The 20,825-nt window shown below is 51.8% G+C and overlaps 1 protein-coding gene across 2 annotated transcripts in view; it reads right to left on the reverse strand.

Annotated features, from left to right (window-relative positions):
- Iffo2 (intermediate filament family orphan 2) overlaps nucleotides 1-20,825 on the reverse strand; it is a 45,939-nt gene continuing 25,114 nt past the window's right edge. The window contains exons 2-9 of one of the 2 annotated variants that reach the window (XM_032895367.1): nucleotides 17,451-17,511; nucleotides 15,276-15,371; nucleotides 13,702-13,842; nucleotides 12,541-12,680; nucleotides 6,360-6,480; nucleotides 6,156-6,248; nucleotides 5,054-5,184; nucleotides 1-3,987 (exon numbers count right to left, since the gene is read on the reverse strand). In XM_032895367.1, coding sequence (XP_032751258.1) covers nucleotides 3,882-3,987; nucleotides 5,054-5,184; nucleotides 6,156-6,248; nucleotides 6,360-6,480; nucleotides 12,541-12,680; nucleotides 13,702-13,842; nucleotides 15,276-15,371; nucleotides 17,451-17,511 — 889 coding nt within the window. In that variant the 3' untranslated portion in view covers nucleotides 1-3,881. Of the gene's footprint in view, nucleotides 3,988-4,858; nucleotides 5,185-6,155; nucleotides 6,249-6,359; nucleotides 6,481-12,540; nucleotides 12,681-13,701; nucleotides 13,843-15,275; nucleotides 15,372-17,450; nucleotides 17,512-20,825 lie in introns of those variants that run through there. The other variant, XM_032895360.1, reaches the window with a different exon arrangement.

Below are 20,825 nucleotides of genomic sequence, written 5' to 3' on the forward strand. Positions count from 1 at the left end.
TGTTCTAAGACATTTTACTTTATTCCAAAGAAGCCAATATACAGGATATAAAGGGCACAGTATTTACAACAGTACAGTAAACAGGTTGGTTTTCTGGTAGGGTCAGTAGTCTTTTTATGAGTACAAACCCCTCCCGGTGATTTTCAGACCCAGCTGACAGACACAGCAACGGTGGGTAGGGTGGGACTAAAAACCAGGTAGATGCTACAATGTGCGGAAAGGGGTCAGGTCATGGTGGGGAATTCACATCTCTTCCGGGCTTGGGAAGGAACTGGAAAGGTGAGGCATTTGCCTGAGACTCACACACAGCCCACGCTGAGCCTGGAAATCCCTTCCCAGAGAGACTGTATGTCTGAGGGGAGCCTCCAGTTTCCTGGTCCTTCATCTAAAACCAAGCTCGACCTTGACCTGGAGTAGACACAGACAGGGCTGAGCTCTGAGCATCGGGGTCCCTTCTGTGCCTGCTCCAGCTGCCTGACAACTTCACACATAGTAAGCCCCTCAGCCCCAAAGGAGTCCTGTGTTCCCCAGCCCCACAGAACTTCCCTCCTACTCTCTCCACACAGCTGAATGGGAGCAGGTCTGGCCAGAGGGGACTTGGGGTGACTAATCAGAACCTACCTCTGAAGCACTCTCCCTCACCTCAGTTTTCTGCAGTCCACCCGCCCTCCCCACCCCAGTTTCCTTCCAAGACTTCTGAGGAGCCGAGGGCTGGGAAAGGACAACATATTCCTGCCCCAGCTGTGTGCAGATGTTGCTGACGATGGAAGGCGAGCTGAGGAGAGGGGTGACTGATGAGCACACACGGGAGTCAATGAGCAGGACGGTATCTTAGCCACAGCAAAATGCTGTGCCACCATGACGGCCTACCCTAGATTAAAAACCTTTTCCTTTCATAAAAATACAGTCTCTTGCTTTATAAATAGAATACATTTAGCTTAAGTTACACCTTATCTTATCCCTTAACCCATCCCCACCCTAAAAGTCAAAGTGGTTTGACACTCCGTAGGACGGCTGAGTTCTACCCACAGAACAGAGTCCTAGGTGGACGCGCCTTCCAGACACAGGGAGATGAGACCTCCTCCCCACCTTTCTCCTTTGGAGTCAGAGTGGAGTGTGTGTGTGTGTGTGTGTGTGTGTGTGTGCGCGTGCGCGCGCGCGCATGTGTGTATTTCATGACCAACCAGGGACCTGAAAGGATGCTGTCTCCCTGCTGGGCCTGTGTATGTGACCCCCAAACTAGGAACATGACCAGGGGCAACACGGGGAGCCCATCTGAGAAGCCCTGAACCACCAGTGTCAATATGACACTGGGCTCAGAAATAGAAAAGTCAAGAGGAAGTATGCACATGTTCACAAGGATGGACGAGTTCGTCCAGACGGGGCAGGCGCTGCCCCAGTGAGCGGCAGGCTGTGGGGGCACAAGCAGGACCCACTGGCAACGAACTAAGAAACGAACAAATCAAAACAAACACAAAGAGGAGGCCAGGCCCAGAGCCCAGACCCAGCCAGGACGCAGGCCTACCACATCTTTGCTCCGCTCCCCTCATCCTCCTGCCTCAGAGCCTCAACCCCCAGGGGAAAGCAGACTTTGAAAGTCAGGAAGAAGGAAGCCACAGGAGCCTGCCTTTCTCAAACACCCTGGACAAATGACCTATGTATACAGTTGGGAAATAAAATAACACCACAGAACACCAACTTCCCCATCACCACAAATGTTTATACTGTTGCTTACTGTCTTAACACTAGAGCTATGTGTCAGCCCACCACCACCTTGAAGAACGAGACTTGGGGCCGGCTTCTACTCTGCCTGCCACACTCCCAGTCTCTATCTCTTTATCGCTGGATGGACGCCTTCCCCAGCCTCAGCCAAGGAGACCCACGAGGGCAGCCATCTTCCTGCCCTCATAGAAACGGAAATCTTTACAGCAGCTAAGGTTCAGACCCATCTGGCTCTGATACCCTTTGGTTAAAATAAAAACAAAACAATAATATCAATAACACACAATAATAATAACCAGAAGCGAGTGAACCCTGTAACCTTTAAAAAAGGGGGGGAGGGGTTGGCAAGAAAGGGTGGGAGGGTGAGAACAGGGGCTATGTCTCATCCCAAACTATTGTCCCTCCAAGTACCTGCCAGAAGGGACTGTTTGGACATCAAGAGATGATACGTGAACCCCTGCAGATAGGCTGCATGGGACCAGTGGGAAACCCCTCCCCACACCATGGAAAACACACAAGAGAAAGGCCACCAAATTCTGATAAATTACATTAGTCACCAACAAACACATTCTCTCTCCTCTCTGTCCATACATAAGCCTACTATGTACACTGGTTCTAAATGCAAAACAGGTGATGGGACCACACAGAGAGAAACGAAAGGATGCAGAGGAGGGTCGGTATGGCTCCGGAGTCCTCTGCCCTTTCACACACATGCCTCAGAGGGCCACGGGTTCTGATCCCTGGGGACATTTTGTTCCTTTGACCTCCAGGGGGAGCCTCTGGGTCAATAAAAAACAACATAGGCCATCAAAACCACTAGAGTGGACACAAAAATAAGGAAAGAAATAAAAACGAAATCTGATCGTTGCTAGGCGAGTCCTCAGCTGAGACTAGACGGATGCTCTACTTTATGGCCCCTTAACTCAGGCCCGGTAGAGCCGTGGGGAATCACTGGCTCAGCGTCCAGCCAAGTGGGTATGGAAAGCAGGTATGAATGAGGACGGTCCTCACTTGAGGCTTCTCTCCAGCCACCGCCAGCTGCCTCGCCACCTGACCCCCTCTTCCCTCACAAAGCTTTTTTTCCCCAGCCAGAGGGACAACGGAGGACCAAGACGGTGCCGTGGGGGTCAGAGTAGATACCAGGCCTGACCTGTTCATACTTTCTCACAGAGAAATTACAACCGTGGAACCTGGCAGGTGACTGGAGAAGCGGGAAAGAACATCAAGTCATCAGGAGAATAAAAGACCACCAGCCCACCCACCCCACCCCACAGAGGTCCCCAAGAAAGCCAGCCATCCAGTGGGCCGGCTTGCAGAATTGCATGCAGGCCTCACCAGCAATCTGACTGGAATCACCCCCAAATCCACCGCTCACCCTCAGAGGCTATGAGGGTCTCATGCTAACCTTGGCCTCCCTCCCAGTTCCCAGAAGTCTGAGAGAGGACCTGCCTTCCCCAGTGATATAAGGCAAGCTGCTTTTAGTTTTTGTTTTTTTGTGTGGTTTTTTTTTTTTTTGCATAGTTTAAACACAGTGAGGCTCTTCCTTCCCCCACAGTGCCTTTCCCCACACATCGCCACTAGATCCAAAAGAAGGAAAAAAAATTGGTCTTCCCTCCCTCCACTTCCACCCATCGCTGTCTCGGTGGGTGAGAAAGGATTGTGGACTCTTCCTCACCCAGACCTGGAGGTAAATAGTCTCCTTCCTCGGGAAGGCAGATTCCCGCAAGTCATCTTGGGACAGAGGGAGGGAGCAAAGCTCATGTCCAATCAGAGGAGCAGGTGGGAGGGAGAAACCAAAAGATACCACGCCCCCAGGCCCCACCCTCACCTTAGTTTTGTATAAAAAAACACCTGCTAGGAAGAATTCTTTGGAGCTCAAAGTGGCTCAGCTTAAGGGAGAAGGCACAGTTGCACTGCATCGACGCACAGAAGTCTGCGTTTGTGGTGTGGGGGGGACAATAGAAAAGTCGACAGCACCATTCCATGGGTGGGTGGTGGAGGAAGGAAGGAAGCAGCGGTCCCGCTGGGCCTCCGGAGAAGGGAGGACAGAAGTCTGTGTGTCGAGGACTGGAGCCCAAGTCGAGGAGCCCTCATGGCTCAGTGGGGAGAGGAGGCTGGGCCCCATCACCAAGACCACCAGGAGCGTCGGGCCTCCGTCATCAGCTGACCATGGGCTCCACATCCGCCTCCCGCTCCAGGTCATCCTGGATCTCATCTGTACTTCCTGAGTCACTGCTGGCCACAGAGCTGGGAGACGGTGAATTCCTGCATAGGGTGGAAGAAACCGGAGACTTTCAGAGAGCAGCCATAACGGCCCAGGGCCAGGAGCTCTGGGCAGTCACACCTGTTAAAAACCTACCCTAAGGGTCTGGGGTGAGCAAAACATTTGTCTAGAATGCACAAGGCTCTGGGTTCCACTCAGCAACAACAAAGCAAGAACCAAGTGGAATCTGCCCTGAGGGGCTCCTGCCCGGAGATCCCAGCAAAGGTACACTTTACCCTCAGTGCCTGTAGGTTCTGTGAGCTGTCTCTGGCTCTTGGCGGTCCTTGGGACCTCTGCCCTAGCCAAATGCTTACTGTAGCATGTAGCATGTGGCTTCTCTTTGGGAGTGTGTTTGTGTGGTGGTGGGGGGTCGTGGGTCCCCCTTCTGTAACCATCATTCCTGGTCTGAGCACATAGTGGTGCCCACTAAAAACTCCAGGTCACTGGGAAGAAGGAACGTCAGTTAAGAAAAACGCCGCCATCAGACTGGCCTTCAGTCTTAATTAATGATTGACGTCAGAGAGATCTCAGCCCACTGCGGGGGATGCCACTCCTGGACAGGTGGTCCTGGATGGTATACAATGCAGGCTGAGCAAGCCGTGGAAAGCAAACTAGTAAACAGCAGTCCTCCACGGCCTGCACAATTTCCTGGTTCCAAATTCCTTCCCTGATTTCCCTCAATAATGAATGGTCTATAATGTGGAAGTGTAAGCCAAGTAAACCCTTTCCTTCCCAACTTGCTTTCAGTCATAGTGTTCATCACAGTAATAGAACACTAACTCACCCTTGCACACAGCGGGCCTATGACAACTATCTGTTCAGCGGGTCGGTTTGCTTTTTGTGTTGTTTTTAGTGGTGGTATGGTTCTTTTTGTTTTTTTCTCAGAAGCTTTGTGAAAGTAGGTCACCTAGCACATAGTAGGTATGCTTGTTGAAGTGAATGGATGGATGGATGGGAGCACAGACAGAGGGTAGAAAAATGAAAGTGTAGAGAAGCTGCACGAGGAGGCAGTTTCGGTAAAGCCCCCACCCACTGCGGAAGCCCTGGGGCGCATGCGCACATCCGCACCTGTCTGCAGAACCTTTGATGAGTCGACGGCAGGTCTCCATCTGCACGTCCAAGCCTCGCTTCATGCTGCACATCTCCATATACTCATGCAGGTGCCGGTTCATGTCGCTCTTGGCTGTGGCCAGTTCCAGCTAGAAGGAGTCAGTGACGAATAAAGGTGATGAGGGCACCTTTCACCTCAGGTTACTACCCACAGCAACCGCAAGTAACTGCCTTCCTCTATCCCTTGGTGGCGGCGCCATCCAGGCCCTGCCTTGTCTTATCAACCTTCCTTATGCTCAGTCAATATTCTTTAGATGTGCTTCTGGACGAAGGGGAAAATGGTTGCTTAGCAACCCCAGAGAGGTCGTCTGTCCATCTCAGCCCCATCTGATTCCGGGGACTTCCGTGTACTCAGCATCTCTGGGGAACTTGCTATGACTGGAAAAGGAAACTGTTCATGTCTCTGGACCTGTACTGTGACGCCTGAATGGAGGAGGGAGGAGGGATGAGGGAGGACTCTGGACTTCTCCAGCACAGGAAGAGCACTAACTCTTGTATGGCAGTGGCCAAGCACACTGGCATGAATGTTGCCTCCTGCCTGGAAAACTGTGGGCAAGTGACCTGGCCTCTTTGGACATGATTTCCTCCTCTGTATTGGTACCTGGTCCCTGTAGCAGAGGAGGAAGTAAGGATGACCATGGGTTGGCTGACTTCTGAGGGACGCCAAATGATGCTAGGCATCGGGTAAGCCTGTTACTGGCTCTCTCCTGCCTCAGCCTTTTTCTTTTTTCTTTTTTTTTTTTTTTTTTTTTTTTTTTCGGAGCTGGGGACCAACCCAGGGCCTTCGTTTGCTAGGCAAGCGCTCTACCACTGAGCTAAATCCCCAACCCCTGCCTCAGCCTCTTTGGGGAGGCAGGGACCGCTGCCTGACTTTACAGATTAGGAAACCAACACCCTAATAAGAACAGGTTTGCAGTGCCAGGCTTCTAACTCCAGGCCCTGACTTGCCCCATTTTACAAGCTTGCGTTTCCCTGAGCATTTGATCACCCAGGATCTCATCTATGAGATTTCATCTATGAGGCCCCTGGAAGTAGCAGACCCCGTGGCTTGAGTGCTTACCTCAATCTGGCCAATCGTCTCCTGGTACTCCTTGTCTCTGGTCTTGAAGAAGGACTCGGTCTCATGGATCAAGTTGCCCAAGTTTTCTTCTTGCTGGGGAGATAGAAGGGATAGTTTAGCTGGGGATAAGAGGCTGCACGGGAAGGCAAGGGTGAGGGATCCTGTGAAAGAGGCTCCCCCAGAGAAAGCAGGTCTTGGTCTCACCTCGCCCTGCAGGTCAATGGTTGGGTTACAGTTGGTGAAATCCTCCCATAGCAGCAATGTGTCTTCATTCTCCTCCCACGTCAGGCTGTCACAGTCGTCGTCAAAATCAAAGGTCTCCCGCCTATGGGTGACATCAGAAGGCATTACTGAACAGAAGCCAGGCCCCTGGAGTGCATACAGAGGAGAGAAAGGGGCACCTTCCCCAGTGACTGTGCAGCCATAGGAGATCTCAGAAAGATGGGTGATAGGCAAAGGGTCAAATTGTCTTACTCAGAAGAGCTTTAGTCTTTCGGAATGCAGAGTGCATCTGTGCAATTAGTAGTTTTAGATTAAGAGTGTGTGCTTGTGTGCAACTCCAGAATTGAGGGGGATGAGACAGGAGGGTCAAATTCAAGGCCAGCCCAGGCTATATAGTGAGTTCCAATCTGCTTGAGCTATGGTATAAAACCTTGTCCAAAAAAATCCCCAGAGGGCTGGAGAGAAGGCTAGGCCATGAAGAGCACTCGCTGCTCTTGCAGAGGACTGGAGATCCATTCCCAGCCCCCACATGGCAGCTTCACACTGTCTATGAACCCTGGTTCCAGGGGCCCCAACACCCTCTCCTGGACTCCACAGGCATCATGCACATGGGGCACAGACAGATGCAGGCAAAACACTCATGCACATCAATAACAACATCTTTTTTTCTCATCTCCCTCAAAGGGGCTGGAGAGATGGCTCAGTGGTTAAGAGCACTGGCTGCTCTTCCGGAGGTCCTGAGTTCAAGTCTCAGCAACATCGTGATGGCTCACAACCATTTGTAATGGGTTCTACTGCCCGAAGACAGCTACTGTGTACTTGCATACATAAAATAAATAAATCTCAAGAATAAAAAAAAAAATAAGAAAATTAAATCTCTCTCTCTCTCTCTCTCTCTCTCTCTCTCTCTCTCTCTCTCTCTCTCTCAAAAGAAGAGTAGTTGCCCTGCCCCCATGTTGAGCAAGGCAAATGCAGCCATGTTCCCGACATCTTGCGGATGAGGAAAGCATAGCCCAGGAAGAAGCATGCTTGCCCAAAGCCAGACAGAGGCAGGGCTGCAACCCAGCTCTGCTGCTTCCCTACAGCTTTGGAAGCCAATTAAGACCAGCCACAAACCTGGAGGGTAGTGTGTTTATTAATTTCATGTTACTGGTCAGCAGACTGAGACTCGGGGAAGACTGGGCATCCTTCTGAATGGATATGTGCTAACACTGGACTTAAGTGAAAAACCCAAGTAACCAGAGTCCTTCCTGTTAGCTAGAAAGTAGTTATATGTGGTTTTGCCCAGGTCTGGTTCCCAAGATGCACAGATTACTCCAACTGAGGGCCCCTTAAAAACTTCTCCATCTGCTGGATGTGGTGGTCCAGGCCTTGAATCCCAGCACTCAGGAGGCAGAGGCAGGTGGATCTCTGATAGTTCCAGGCCAGCGTGGACTACATGGCAAGTTCTAAGCCAGCCAGGGCTACAGAGGAACCATGTCTCAAAAGAAACAAAAACAACAAAAAAAAATTACACACAAAAAAAAAATCCTGGGAATAAAGGTTTGTGCCACCATGCCAGGCTCTGAGGGTTTTGTTCTTGTTTTTTTTTTTTTTTTAACTATGGGTTTCTTTCTTTCTTAAATGTTTTTTTTTTTTTTTTCATGCGTATTAGTGTTCTGCCTGCTTGTATCCTGTATGTGAGGGTATCAGATCCCTTGGAACTGGAGTTATAGATAGTTGTGACCTGCTGGGAATTGAACCCAGGTCCTTTGGAAGAACAGCCGGCACTCTTAACTGCTGTGCCATCTCTCCAGCCCTAGGCCTCTAAGTTTACATCACGTCAGTGTCACAGGACTGCAGACTTCCATTCCAGAATTCCCCCATTGACTATGCCTCCCATCCTCCATTCTTTCCTGGCTCTTTTGGTGCTCCGCTCTGCCTCATTCAACAAAGGTATGCATTAGGGGCCAAAAGACAGAGAAATAGGGATTTCCGATTTAAAAAAAAGGGGGTGGGGGGTGGGGTGGGGCGCGGCTGGCTTCCTAGAGCGCCCCCTAGAGGTAGTCCAGGCTTGTTCCCTTGCCCAGTAGCAAGTCTTGAATTCTTGTATTAACCTCTAGGCGGCGCCCGTAAGTCAGGAAATAAGCTTGGAGGGTTTACTGGAGAAGGAGGCGATTCTTAGCCTCTGGGGTCCATCCCATAGTCCACTACTGACTGCACTTCCTTTCCAGCGTCTGAGCTCTGAAGGAAAGCCCCACTGAGGGATGGATAGCCAGAACAGACAGGAAGATGGATGAGAGCAGAAACGGAAGGAGCCCCCACCCTCACCCGGGGACTTGGGAAGGATGTTGAAAATCCTCCTCTCAGCCTTGGTCTGAAGCCCAAGCTACTGATTTGGATCAAAACAAAGCAGAGTTCTGACACGGGTGTACCATTCAAAGGCCTCGCTAAAACTGGCTGGGGGGTGGGATGGGGTGGGGTGGGGGTGGGGAGGTGGGGGTAGGAGTAACCACCAGGCTGGGCCTAGGGCTCAAGGAAATATCAGGTGGGAACTCTTAAAAAAAAAAAAAAAAAAAAACACTTAATCAGTTGCTAACACCAACTAGAGCAACAGGATGGGGTAGGGATGATCAAAGAATTTTTTTTTTCACTTAGGCGACTTTAAAGCCAGACAAATCTAATTAGACACTGAACCCCGTCACCACTCTGGTGCCCACCACATGAGGGGTCAACTTCTCCATTACTCCTAACTGAACGCTTTTTCACACCCGAGAGGGAGCCCTTGCCAAAGGCGCCCCAACTCAGCTCTCTGGATGGGTACCTTTGCTCTGCACCTCCTTTCTGACCAGATTAGCGATTCCCTGGGGACTTCATGAAAACACGGATAATTGATTTCTTCTGAGGAGCTCTTTTATTCAACAAAATGAAGGAGATTTGGGGTGTCTGCACATCAAAGAATGATTTGAGCTCAGGAATTCCCAGCACAACATTGGCAAGTCCTGGACCCAAGCCACACTTATTTTTGAAAGCCTACGATGCATCTCAGTTGAGAGCGCTTGCCTATCACGAATGGGGGTGGTGTAGGGGGCTGGGTTTGATTCCCCAGCACCGCATAAATGAGGCATGGGTCCTAGTACTCAAGGGGTGGAGGCGGGAAGATCAGAAGTTCAAGGTCACCCTAGACTACATAGCAAGCTTGAGGCTAGCCTGGGCTACACGAACCCCTCTCTCAAAAACAAAACCAAAAGAGGTGGGGGTAGGAGGATGCCCTCTTGTCAGCAGAAATGAGAACGTGAGATCTGGAGGGATACTCAGGCTGAAAGAAGAACCAAGAGGCAAGGTGTGTCCTTGGCATGATCAAGGCAAATGTCAAGCCTTGTCTCGGGTCTGTCTGAAGGGAGGTCTGAGGGAGAAACTCCCAACTCCATCCTGCTCGTCCTGAGCACCCAACTAAAGCCAAAGATCCAGCAGACGGGAACAGTGGGGCAGCAGACAGAAGACGGACACCTCTTCCAAGCAGGACAATAGTGCTGAACCACGGATGTGGGCCTGGCTCTGCCCTACTGTGTGCCCTAAAGTGCTTCCGGTGGCGTGACAGTTAGATGCTGCCAGCAGTGACAGAACTGAGATTTCAGAGCCCCGGTGCCTGAGAGCAGGGGGCACCCAGCCTTGGCTCACCCAGTGTCCTCACCCCATCCCACCTTGGGGTACCATATGTATTCAAGTTAAAAATGGATCAGAGCTCAGAGCAAAGCACCAAGTAGGCCACGGCCACAGCACCACCAGGACAATATAGTCAATAGGTTTTGGCACACCAGTTCTCTCTATGATTTGGTAAGGTGTCCTGAAGGATGGCACGTGTCGATTTCTGGCAATGACAAAGTCTAAGCTACCAGTATGACATCACTGAGCCTGCACACAGACAGCACTCAGGGGCGCGCATGTGCGTACCACGAGCACACCTACCCCCACACACACACACAAACACAGCCCACACAGACAGCATGCACACACACATATAGACAGCATGCGCGCGCACACACACACAGAGCACACATACACAGGCACACAGACAACACACACACAGCACAAATATAGACAGCATGCACACACACAGACAACATGCACACACAGACAGCATGCACACACACACGGGACACACACGCACATACACACACACACAGACAGCACACACACACACACACACACACACACACACACACACACAGAGCTTCCAAGGGCTGGAACCAGCTCCAGTTGCCTGGCCATCACCTATAGACCCAGGCCAGACTCTGCTGCTCAGCTAGAAGCTCTTGGTGTGGGAGTGCTAGTGAGTGACAGGTTGTGGTCCAAGTCCCAACTCTGTCATACACTGTGGAGCCTCCTCAGAGCCTTCGAAGGTTAACAATGACCTTGTCTGCTTGGCAAAAGTGAGGACACTTGGTGACTATGAAGATTCTTCATGGGGACTGGAGAGATGGCTCAGCGATTAAGAGCACTGACTGCTCTTCCAGAGATCCCTGAGTTCAAATCCCAGCAACCACATGGTGGCTCACAACCATCTGTGATGTGATCTTGGCACCCTCTTCTGGTGTGTCTGAAGACAGCTACAGTGTATTCATATATAATAAATAATCTTTAAAAAAAAAAGGTTCTTCCCACGAGCCATGTGAGGGTCAGTTCAACAGCCCACTGAGACTGGAAGATGGGTCTGTGTACTCCATGGCTGGGAAAGCCCACCAAGGTGGCACCGTGCCACTGGTCCTTCCAGGATTCATGAACTCATCAGGCAGACTCTACATACAAAGAGGGAGGAGAAGCCTGACCTTTTCATCTCTTGGGTGAGGAAGGACAATCCTGGTTGAAACGATCACCCCCTACACCTGTCTGGGTGGGGGTGTTCCACAGGACCAGGGGGATAGCAGGTGACATCATAGGTACACTTCCATACAGCAGGCACTGGATACCCAGCTATGGATGGTGCCATGAAATACATCTGGTCTCGAGCCTCCAAAGAGAGGTTTAAAACAGGAAAGCTAACTGTTCACACTGAATCCAGCCCTGTGGGGAGGATGGCAGCTGGCAGTGCACACCTTTAATCCCAGCACTCAGGAGGCAGAGGTAGGCGTTTCTCTGAGTTCGAGATCAGCCTGGTCTACACAGTGAGTTCCAGGACAGCCAGGGCTACACAGAGAAACCCTGCTCAGGAAAAAAAAATCCAATGGTTGGAAAAATGGCTCAATGCTTAAGAGAACCGGTTGTGTTTTTTAGAGGATCCAAGTTCAACTGGGACCCTACATGGTGGCTCATAACTCTAACTCCAGTCCTTGGGGATCTAATGCCCTCTTTTGACTTCCATAGGTACCAGGAACACACATGGTCCACAGACATACATGCAGGCAAAACACCCATACACATAAAATTAAAAGAATAATAAAATGGGGGCTGGAGAGATGACTCAGCAGTTAAGAGCACTGGCTGCTCTTGCAGAAGACCTGGGTTTGATTCCCAGCAACCACATGGTGGCTCACAACCTTCTGTAACTCCTGTTTCAGGGGATCTGATGTCTTATTTGACTTCCACAGAAAGCAGACTCACACGTGGCAAACAGACATACATGAAGGCAAAACCTTCATACAATGAAAATAGATATGAAATTTTAAAATAAATAAATACATTAAGGAAAAGAAAAAGATGAATCCAGAGGCTGGAAATATGGCTTGGTGAGCAAAATGCTTGCCTTGCAAGCCTGAGGACCTGAGTTCAATCCCCAGCACACACGCTAACTAGCCAGGCATGGAATCAGGTGGTGGTGGCGGCACATGCCTTTAATTCCAGCACTCAGGAGGCAGAGGCACAGGTGGACCTGTGCGTTCAAGGACAGCCTGGTCTGGTGGCGTGCCCTTGTAACCCCAGCACCGGGAAGGAATTCAGGGAGACCTCTGGGGTGATTGGCCAGCCACCTACGTAACCAGGAAGCCCCAAGCCAATGAGACACTCCAAGAAACAAGGTGAGTATTGCCCAAGAAATGACATGCATGGCTGATCGCTGCTGGCTTTTGTGCATGTGTGTGCATGCACACACACACACACACACACACACACACACACACACACACACACACATACACAGAGACTCTTTCAGAACACGTGACCCTGGCTGGGCATCTTGGGTACTCACAGCTGGTTAAACATGCGTTTCATCTCATCCGTGATATTCATGGAGCCGACCTCCTCATCTGAGAACCGATTCACCTCCCCATCCTGCTCGGAGATGTCATCATCTGAAGCCACCTTACGATCTTTCTTCTTGGGGACCACCTGGTCAGGGAAGGAAGAGACCATGGTAACAAGGGTGCTTGGCTGGGGTGAAGCATAGGGGTAAGTCTGGGAGGGAACCACTGTCCCGAGGAGTGGATGGGATATGGCTGGGACCAGCCACCACCGCAGGGAGTTGCATGGGTCCTCTACAAAGCAGGCAGCATTAGCAGAAAGCATGAGGCGTGAGGCATGCAGGGTGGAGAACGCAGACACAGGGACCAAGTCCTGCCTAGTGACTGGGCCAGCTCGGCTCACCCATCACCAGAAAAGCAGCCCCATGATTTGGAACAAGGATAGGCCAGATGAGGGCACCATCACCTGAGATGTCTCAAAGCCAGCCCGAAGGACCAAGAAACCCTGACAAAGGCCAAAAGAGCTGCATGCTTCCAGAACCTTCCTCTCACGTGCAGAGGCATGGAGGGTTCACCAAGCTCTGCTCCAAGCAGAAAACACCAGTGCAAATGAGGGCTGCGTAGCTCCCCGGATGGATCAGTCCCCAGCAAGAAAGCAGGAGATGGAGAAAGCCCTGGGGGGCCTCCCACGACTATGTCCAGAGTCACACACAGAAAGCAACAACACACTGCACTGCCCTGGGCTAAAGCACAAGCCAAACTATGACCCAAGACTTCTGAGAATGAAACACACCCTCTGTTAACAGGACCACACCCGTCCCTCTCCAGAACTGCCCATTGGTGCCCAATCTTGTCAGGGCTTCCCCACCATGGGCCAATGTGGAATCTCAGACAAAGAGGCTGCATGAGAAGCAATGGGCACAGGGTAGACCTGAGAACACGTCCTGGAGGCCAGGAGATCTGCCATGTGCCTTCTCAGCCTGTCCTCAGTCTCCTCAGCTCTAATTACAAATGCCCAAGTCCTGTTTCCCTAGGTGAGGTCAGGTGACTCTCAGGATCCAGGTGAGTGAGATATGGAGGGGAAAAGGAGCTGACAGGGTGTGGTGGAGCTCAGGGCTGCTCTAAGAGGTTTGGGGTAGAGACAGGTGAGCGGGGCCAGCCCTGGTCACCTGGAAGATCTTGGACACGTCTTCCGAGTTCCGCTGCTGTGCGACATCGCACAGCTTAGCCGTGATATCGATCCGGCGGCAGATGTCCATGTCCACCTTCATAGCCTTTTCTTGGATCTTTGTGTCCAGGTCTGTCATGGGCTGCAGGGAGGACAGCAGGGTTACATGAGCGAGGGACGGAGCAAGCGTGAGGGGCCTTCAGAGGAGTGGGGAGAACCTTAGGGGTCAGGCAGGCCCTGTAGGACAGCAGGGTTACATGAGCGAGGGACAGAGCAAGCGTGAGGGGCCTTCAGAGGACTGGCGAGAACCCTAGGGGTCAGGCAGGCGCTGGAGTTGGTTGAGGAGGGTGTTGAGCCTTTCCTGAGGGTGGGAGGTTGGTGGGCACTACTCAGGGTGGGACAGGACATGGGGACTTCAGGAGGGAAGATGTGAGGCCATGTGTGCTGGTCCCGCTTAGAGCTGCAGGGCCCAGCAATGTTGGTTTAGTTTGAGTGAAGGACAAGCAAGGCCATTGTGACTGTTGAAAAACATCCTTCCAAGGCTGCGGTGCTGCTTGGTAGGCCAAGGCCTTGGGTTTAGTTCCCTAGCACACACATGTGGCCACGTGAGCACACACACACACACACACACACACACACACACACACACACACACACACAAAGATTCCCCTTGTCTTCCCATCCTCATGCCCCACTCTTCCTCTTAGAGTACCTGCCTTGGCAGCTCTCGCTCTCTCTCTCGCTCTCTCTCTCTCTCTCTCTCTCGCGCGCGCTCTCTCTCTCTCTCTCTCTCTCTCTCTCTCTCTCTCTCTCTCTGTCTCTCTTTCTCTCTCTCTCATCCTGCCACAGGTGACAGACAGACAGCAGGGGTCACACAGAAAGAGCAAGGGTTCCCCCTGCACCCAAGTGTAGGGAAGCCAGGTGGCCTCCACCTAGACCTCATAGCTTCTTCCAACCGCACTCAACTGCATATCCCAGGAAGCCAGGTGCTAAGCCAGGCCGAGTCACCAAATTCAGGCTCCTTCTCCTTTCGGTGGGCTCTCCTGGCAAACCACCCACTTCCTGAAGATGGCAAGAAACTCAGGCCCCAGAGCCAAGGAAGCCTATGCTGCCAACTTACATTTCCACCCATGGTTGATCGCTCAGAGGCACCCCCGGATGGCCAAGAAAACAAACATACGAGCCCTTCCCAACTTAACAAGGACACCGAACAGGAGGACAGGTTCCCTGAGCCCGAAGTCTCTTGGGTTGGCACAGCCAAGACCATTCGGTCACCTACGTTCTGCAGACACCAAGGTCGCCACCACGTGGTGAGTTGGGGAGAGTCGAGCAACACATACAGATGTCAGGCCCCGAGGGCGGCAATGGGTTAAGCAGCGGGTTAAAGCGACTCTATTCAGACACAGGGAAGCAATGTCGGGAAGGCGGGGAGGCTCCTGGTCCCCGATGCACCCCTCATCAGAACAAACCAGCCAGCCACGACTGTAAGTAGAAGCCGAGCTCGAGCCTCGGAGTGATGAAGCATGATGGGGAAAGGGAGGTCATGACCCCTAGGGTGACCGCCACACCACTTACGTCACTCATGAGCCCTTTGAACACCACCAGCTCAGCCTTGAGCCGTTCGATCTTCTCGTTCATCTCCTCCTGGATGGCCTCGGCTTCTTGTGCTGCCTGCGGGTGGACAGAGATAGGCAGGCTTTAAAGGGACGAGAGGATGGACACCTGGGCCCAGAGCGCCGGACACTAGATGTCTACCTGGCAGCTAAGCAACTGTGTGCCTCAGCCCTTCTGGCTGCTGAGCCCCGGTGACACTTCAGGGGGTCACTTATGGCAAAGAAAAATGGGCAGGAGAATTAGCTTAAGACCAGACTTAAAAAAAAAAAAAACAAAAAATACGAGGTCAACCCCCAACCCACCAGGAGCCAATGTCTGGCCAGCCTTGGCCTTGAAACTTTGTGTCTGTCAGTCTAACACCTGCATCCCCAGGTGTGAGTTAGGAGGTAAGGTGTGATCGGGAGGGAGTGGGGGTGGGGGAGGCTGGGAGGTCACACATCAATCGGATACACCAGAAGGCAGAACTGCAGATAATTTTGATCCTTTGTGATTTCGTGAACTTTTCCAACATCTGACTGTGAATATGTTAAAAAAAAAAAACTTTACTATAAAAGAAAAGAGGACATTTGCCTCTTTCTAATAATTGGGGACAGGGGGACCAAACTCCTTAGGTAGCTGAGCAGGACTTTAAACTCCTTTTGCTGTTGTTGTTGTTTGGTTTTCGAGAGGCTGTCCTGGAACTTGCTCTGTAGATTAGGCTGGCCTCAAACTCAGGGATCTACCTGCCTCTGCCTCCCGGAACTGGGATTAAAGACATGTGCCACTAGGCCTGGCTCAACCTTGAGCTAATCCTCCTGTCTCCTCAAATATCTTCCTGTACATCTCAAGGGCTGGGTTATGGGTATTCCCCAAACCCCGTTCACTCGGGGAATCCAGGACTTCCTTTGTGTGTGCTAAGCAAGCATTCTACCAACTAACCTGTGTCCCTCACATTCTTAGAAAGTGGAAAATAAGTAAGAAAATAAAGTTGTTTATTCATTCATTCATTCATTTACTTATTTATTTGGTTTTTCGAGACACTATTTCTCTGTGTAAGCTTGGCTGTCCTGGAACTTGCTCTGTAGACCAGGCTGGCCTCGAACTCACAGACATACAGCTGCTTCTGCCTCCCGAGAGCTAGGACTAAAGGTATGTGCCACCGCAGCCTAGCTAGTAATTTTAATTTTTTTAAATTATAATTAATTCTAATTTTTAATTTTTCTCAGAGCTAGAGATTAAACTTGGAGCTGCGCACAAGATAGGAAAAGTGCTTAGCCACCAAGACACAGCTCCAGCCCAACTTCAAAAACGGTTTTGTTTTATTGCATTAGGGTCTCATAAACCCAAGCTGCCTGGAGCTCACTATGCATCCCGGTCTGGCCTTGAACCCCTCATCCTCCTGCCTCCACCTCTCAAGTAATTACAGGTGGAGTTGCCACACCCAGTTGAAAAAAAAAAATGGTGTCTGCTTTGCCTTGTCTTGGTGTCGCTGGTTTTGACAATGTGTCAGAAAAGAGAAGAAAGGAAAACAGGTTGAGAATAAATTGTGCTGCTCCGGTTCCCCATGTAAGAGCAGGAGTTGGGCAGCCCTGAATGCAGAGAGGCCAGAGTGAGCAACAACAGGGGAGCCCTTTGATCTTGGGTTGGGGGATCCCTGTGTCCCCCGCTCTCACCAAGTCATCAGTCCTAACTTGAGGAAGTTGCAGTTGGAAGGTAGAGGGACCTGAGGACCACCTATCGCAAGCAGCATGTGCGGAGTTGAGAAGCCGAAGAGGGAAGCAGGTGGCCCTGGGCACCTGGTAAGACCCAGCCTCGCCAAGCCCCTAGCTCGTCTGCCCTGCAGTGCCTATGATCAGGGCAGAGGCTAAGCTGGGCCTCTCTGCCCAGCTTTTCCCATCAGGGTTCTTTTTTTTTTTTTTTTTTTTAAGATTTATTTATTTAATGTATGTGAGTACACTGTAGCTGTCTTCAGACACACCAATCGGTTCCCATTACAGATGGTTGTGAGCCACCATGTGGTTGCTGGGATTTGAACTCAGGACCTCTGGAAGAGCAGCCGGTGCTCTTAACCACTGAGCCATCTCTCCAGTGCCCCCATCAGGGTCCCACAGCTAGCCTGTGAGCTTAGCTCTGGCTGGGAACCCGCCGAAACCTTACCTCCTGCAGCGTGTCCACCATGGTCTGAAGGTTCATACATTTGGCCAGCTCTTCCTCCCACCTGCAACAGCCAAGAAGAACAAATGGTCAGAGAGCCTCCTGCTGCCAGTCAGCCCCCCATCATTCCCACAGGGCAGAAAGATGCCTCGGAAAACCTTGTCTGTCCTCAAGGAGCTCCCAGCCTAGAGATTGGAGGAGTGATGTGACAGTGGACCGTCGCTAATCACAGGGCTACCTTTGAGGCACAAGCACGGTACTGTAGGGGACACATGCCTCCTCCATGCAACTACTGGTTCAGCTGTTACTGCAAGGTAGAAGAATACCAAAGCTGGGCTTTAGGACTCTCCTCTGCACCCCAAGAAGCAAGCTCTCCATGCTAAACACTGTATAACGACGGCTGTGTGTTCTGTAGCACACCCTACAGGCCTGTGCAGGTATTACAGTTTTTACAGACATGGGGCCTGAGCTCAGCAGTTAAATATCCCGCACAAAGGCACACACACCTAACCCGTAGGCAAGAAACACTACTGCAGTGTTTCTCGTACACCAGACCCTAAGTAGAGAACGTTACCCCTGACATCGGTTGAAGCTAAAGAAGAAAAGACAGGAACTAAGCACACAGGATCTGAGCACCCAACATTAGCCGTGCAATTGGGAGGGGTTGCTCCAGGAAGCTGGGTCAATCTGGGATACTAACAAAGACAAGGCCCCAGCTTCTCCCTAGAGAGGTTTACATAGGCAACTCGGGCCTCTAGCAGTGTGGAGATGCATACCACCATTTTCCTCATGCCTCCTCCAGTTAAACAAAGCATGGCTGACCCTTACCAATGCGTGGCCCAGACAGGGGGAGCCAGGATACAGCCTCCGAGGTTGAGCACCTCGCTAAGGTCTGCTCCCTGCCCAGAGGAGCTGGCAGCCTAAGCCTGCCCTCCTCCACCTTGGGACAAACAGACAGGCTTCTGTCTTTCCTCAGTCTATGTTACCCTCCCTACATGGTCGCTGAGCAAGGAAGTCTGAAGTCTAAGATGCTGTGGGCCAGGCTAAAAATAGGCCAGAGGGGAGGACTGGATGAAGGGCTGGTTACATCATCAGCTTTTGGAAACAAGAGAAAATGGATACTGTTTGCACACAAGGAGGAAAATTCCTCCTCTCCCCACACAAGCTTCCCTGCCAGGCTCCCAGAGGACATGTGTCCACTTCTGTCTTAACTGACGGCATAGCGGGGCCCATGTCTGCCCTGAGCTCCAGTCTGGAACTACAAAGGACACAGAGGGAACCTCAGGGCTTCACGTGAATGGAGCCGTCTCCCTAGATGACCCTCCTCCAGCCCCAAACAGAGAGGCAAACTGAGAGGCTACGTTTGCTCAAGGTTACACAGTATGTCAGGGTTGAGGCTGAACCCTGGGCCATCTTTCATCCAGGAGGGTAGGAGCATTGTGCAGGGAAGAGGTGCCAGGTTACACTCGCCCCTAGTAGCAGCCTAGGACATTTGGGGCTTCCTCAGGGGAGAAGGCCCAGGACACACGTCCAGGCTGAATCATCACTCCTGGCCACACTGCTCTGGTGGAGGAGGGAGGGGCAGCCGCAAAGGAGAGTAAGTGTGTGGTACTGGCTGCACCCCAGCTTCTGGAGCCAGGCCCTTTCATGCCAACCACAGAAGCAACCAAGCAAAACTTGAGGAAGAGAGAACAGTACACACTCCAGACACCCCTTTCCTCCGGTTATCCAACTAGTCAGAGGTCAAGCCTACCATCCACCTAGGCATGTGTCTCTGTCTGGGGCTCACATACAAGACGCATTCCCTCAGACACATGCTGGCTTTCACATGAATTATTAAGCCTTTCAGGTTTTTATCCAGAACTACTTTGCCAATGACGGAGCTGGGGTTCAGAGAGATGATGTAACTTTCCTAAAGTCACACAGCTGATAATAGGGGGCTGGGACTCAAACCTCCCTCAGCCTGGCCGCACCTGGCCATCTTGCCCCTACATAAAACCCAACTCAGCAGGTCTGCACGAGGCAGACAGCTCCCAGGTGGTGCCAGCCCACAGACACTTTGTAGATCCACACAATCCAGGGTTTCGACCTCCCCGCTCCCTCCCTCTCACCCTAGACCCTGCACCCACTTCCATCATGGTCCCTAGGCTGCACCCCAAGGATGAGTTTGCATGAATGATTTCGTGGGCCTTTTATTTCCGAAGCTGAAGTAGGTGGGCAGCTGGTTCTCTGCCCCTCGGGAGACAAAAGACGGACCCTGAATGTGGGCAGCAGCTGGCCGCACAGGTTGAGCCCGATGCCGCGAAGAGATGTCCCTCCCAGGGGTGGCAGCAGGAAAACCTGGCACAGTTGGCTGCCGCGTTGACGGTGCAGAAAATCTCTGCCCTTCAGACACTGGCTGCCTGGGTTATCAGGGGACAGGCAGGTGGAATATCCTCTCCAGGACCCTGCTCCACAGAAAGCTTGTCAACAGAGTGGCTGGCTGAGGTTTCCCCACCAGTTCCCCAGAAACCCTCCAGACCTTGTCTGGGGCTGCCCACAGAGGGAGGCTTAGCTGGGGAGGGGGCCTGCAAACTCGAGGAACAGAGCAGCAGGGAGGCACAGGACCACCCGCCACCAGGAGGGGACACTCACTTGAAAGTTTTGGGGCCACACTTTCCTGAAAACCTTTGTTCCCAGGGTGTGGCTCTGAGCTAAGCCAGGTGGCTGTGGTCTCCTTCAAGAGACCATCTGTGGAGCAGAAGTGTGGTTGGTTCTACATTGTCCCGACACTCCGTCCGTCCATCCAACTTCTCCTAAGTGTGGTGTGACAGGTGCAAGAACTAGAGAGGAGGGTGTATTCCTGTCAGGTGTGTTTAATCCCACAAGGACTGCTCCCATGTTGAAGATGAGGAAGTTTTGCTTAGTCTCCTAGCAAGGGTTAGCCTGTTCCCTCCTCCTCTTCCTCCTCCTCCTCCGCCTTCTGGAACCTTCTCCCTTCTCCCAGGCCGACCTGAGGGGTGGTCTTTGCTCTACTGCACCTGCTTCACGCTCCACAATGGTTTTTCTCTCTCTCAGAACGCCACAGATTTAAGGCAGCCTGAGGGACTAGGCTGTGTCTTCCCAGGTGGCTCAGAGCTCACACCTAAGGGTCTCCATGAAGCCCGGGACAGCGATGGGCCTCTAAGTGAGGTAGCCTCTACCCTCTTCACCATGCCAGGGTCTGAGGGCAGCCTCACCTTGCTCTGAGCAGCCTGGGCCCTGGGTAAACGAAGCAAGGAGGGATTAGAAAAAAAAAAAGAGAGAGAGAGAGACCTCTACAAAGGGAGAGCTGAGTCCATGATGGAGGCCGACCTCCCTATCCCTCCCTATCCCTTCTTGGTAGGAGTGAGCTATTCA

This window comes from Rattus rattus, chromosome 1 (genome assembly GCF_011064425.1).
Source record: "Rattus rattus isolate New Zealand chromosome 1, Rrattus_CSIRO_v1, whole genome shotgun sequence".
NCBI classification, from domain to species: Eukaryota; Metazoa; Chordata; class Mammalia; order Rodentia; family Muridae; genus Rattus; species Rattus rattus.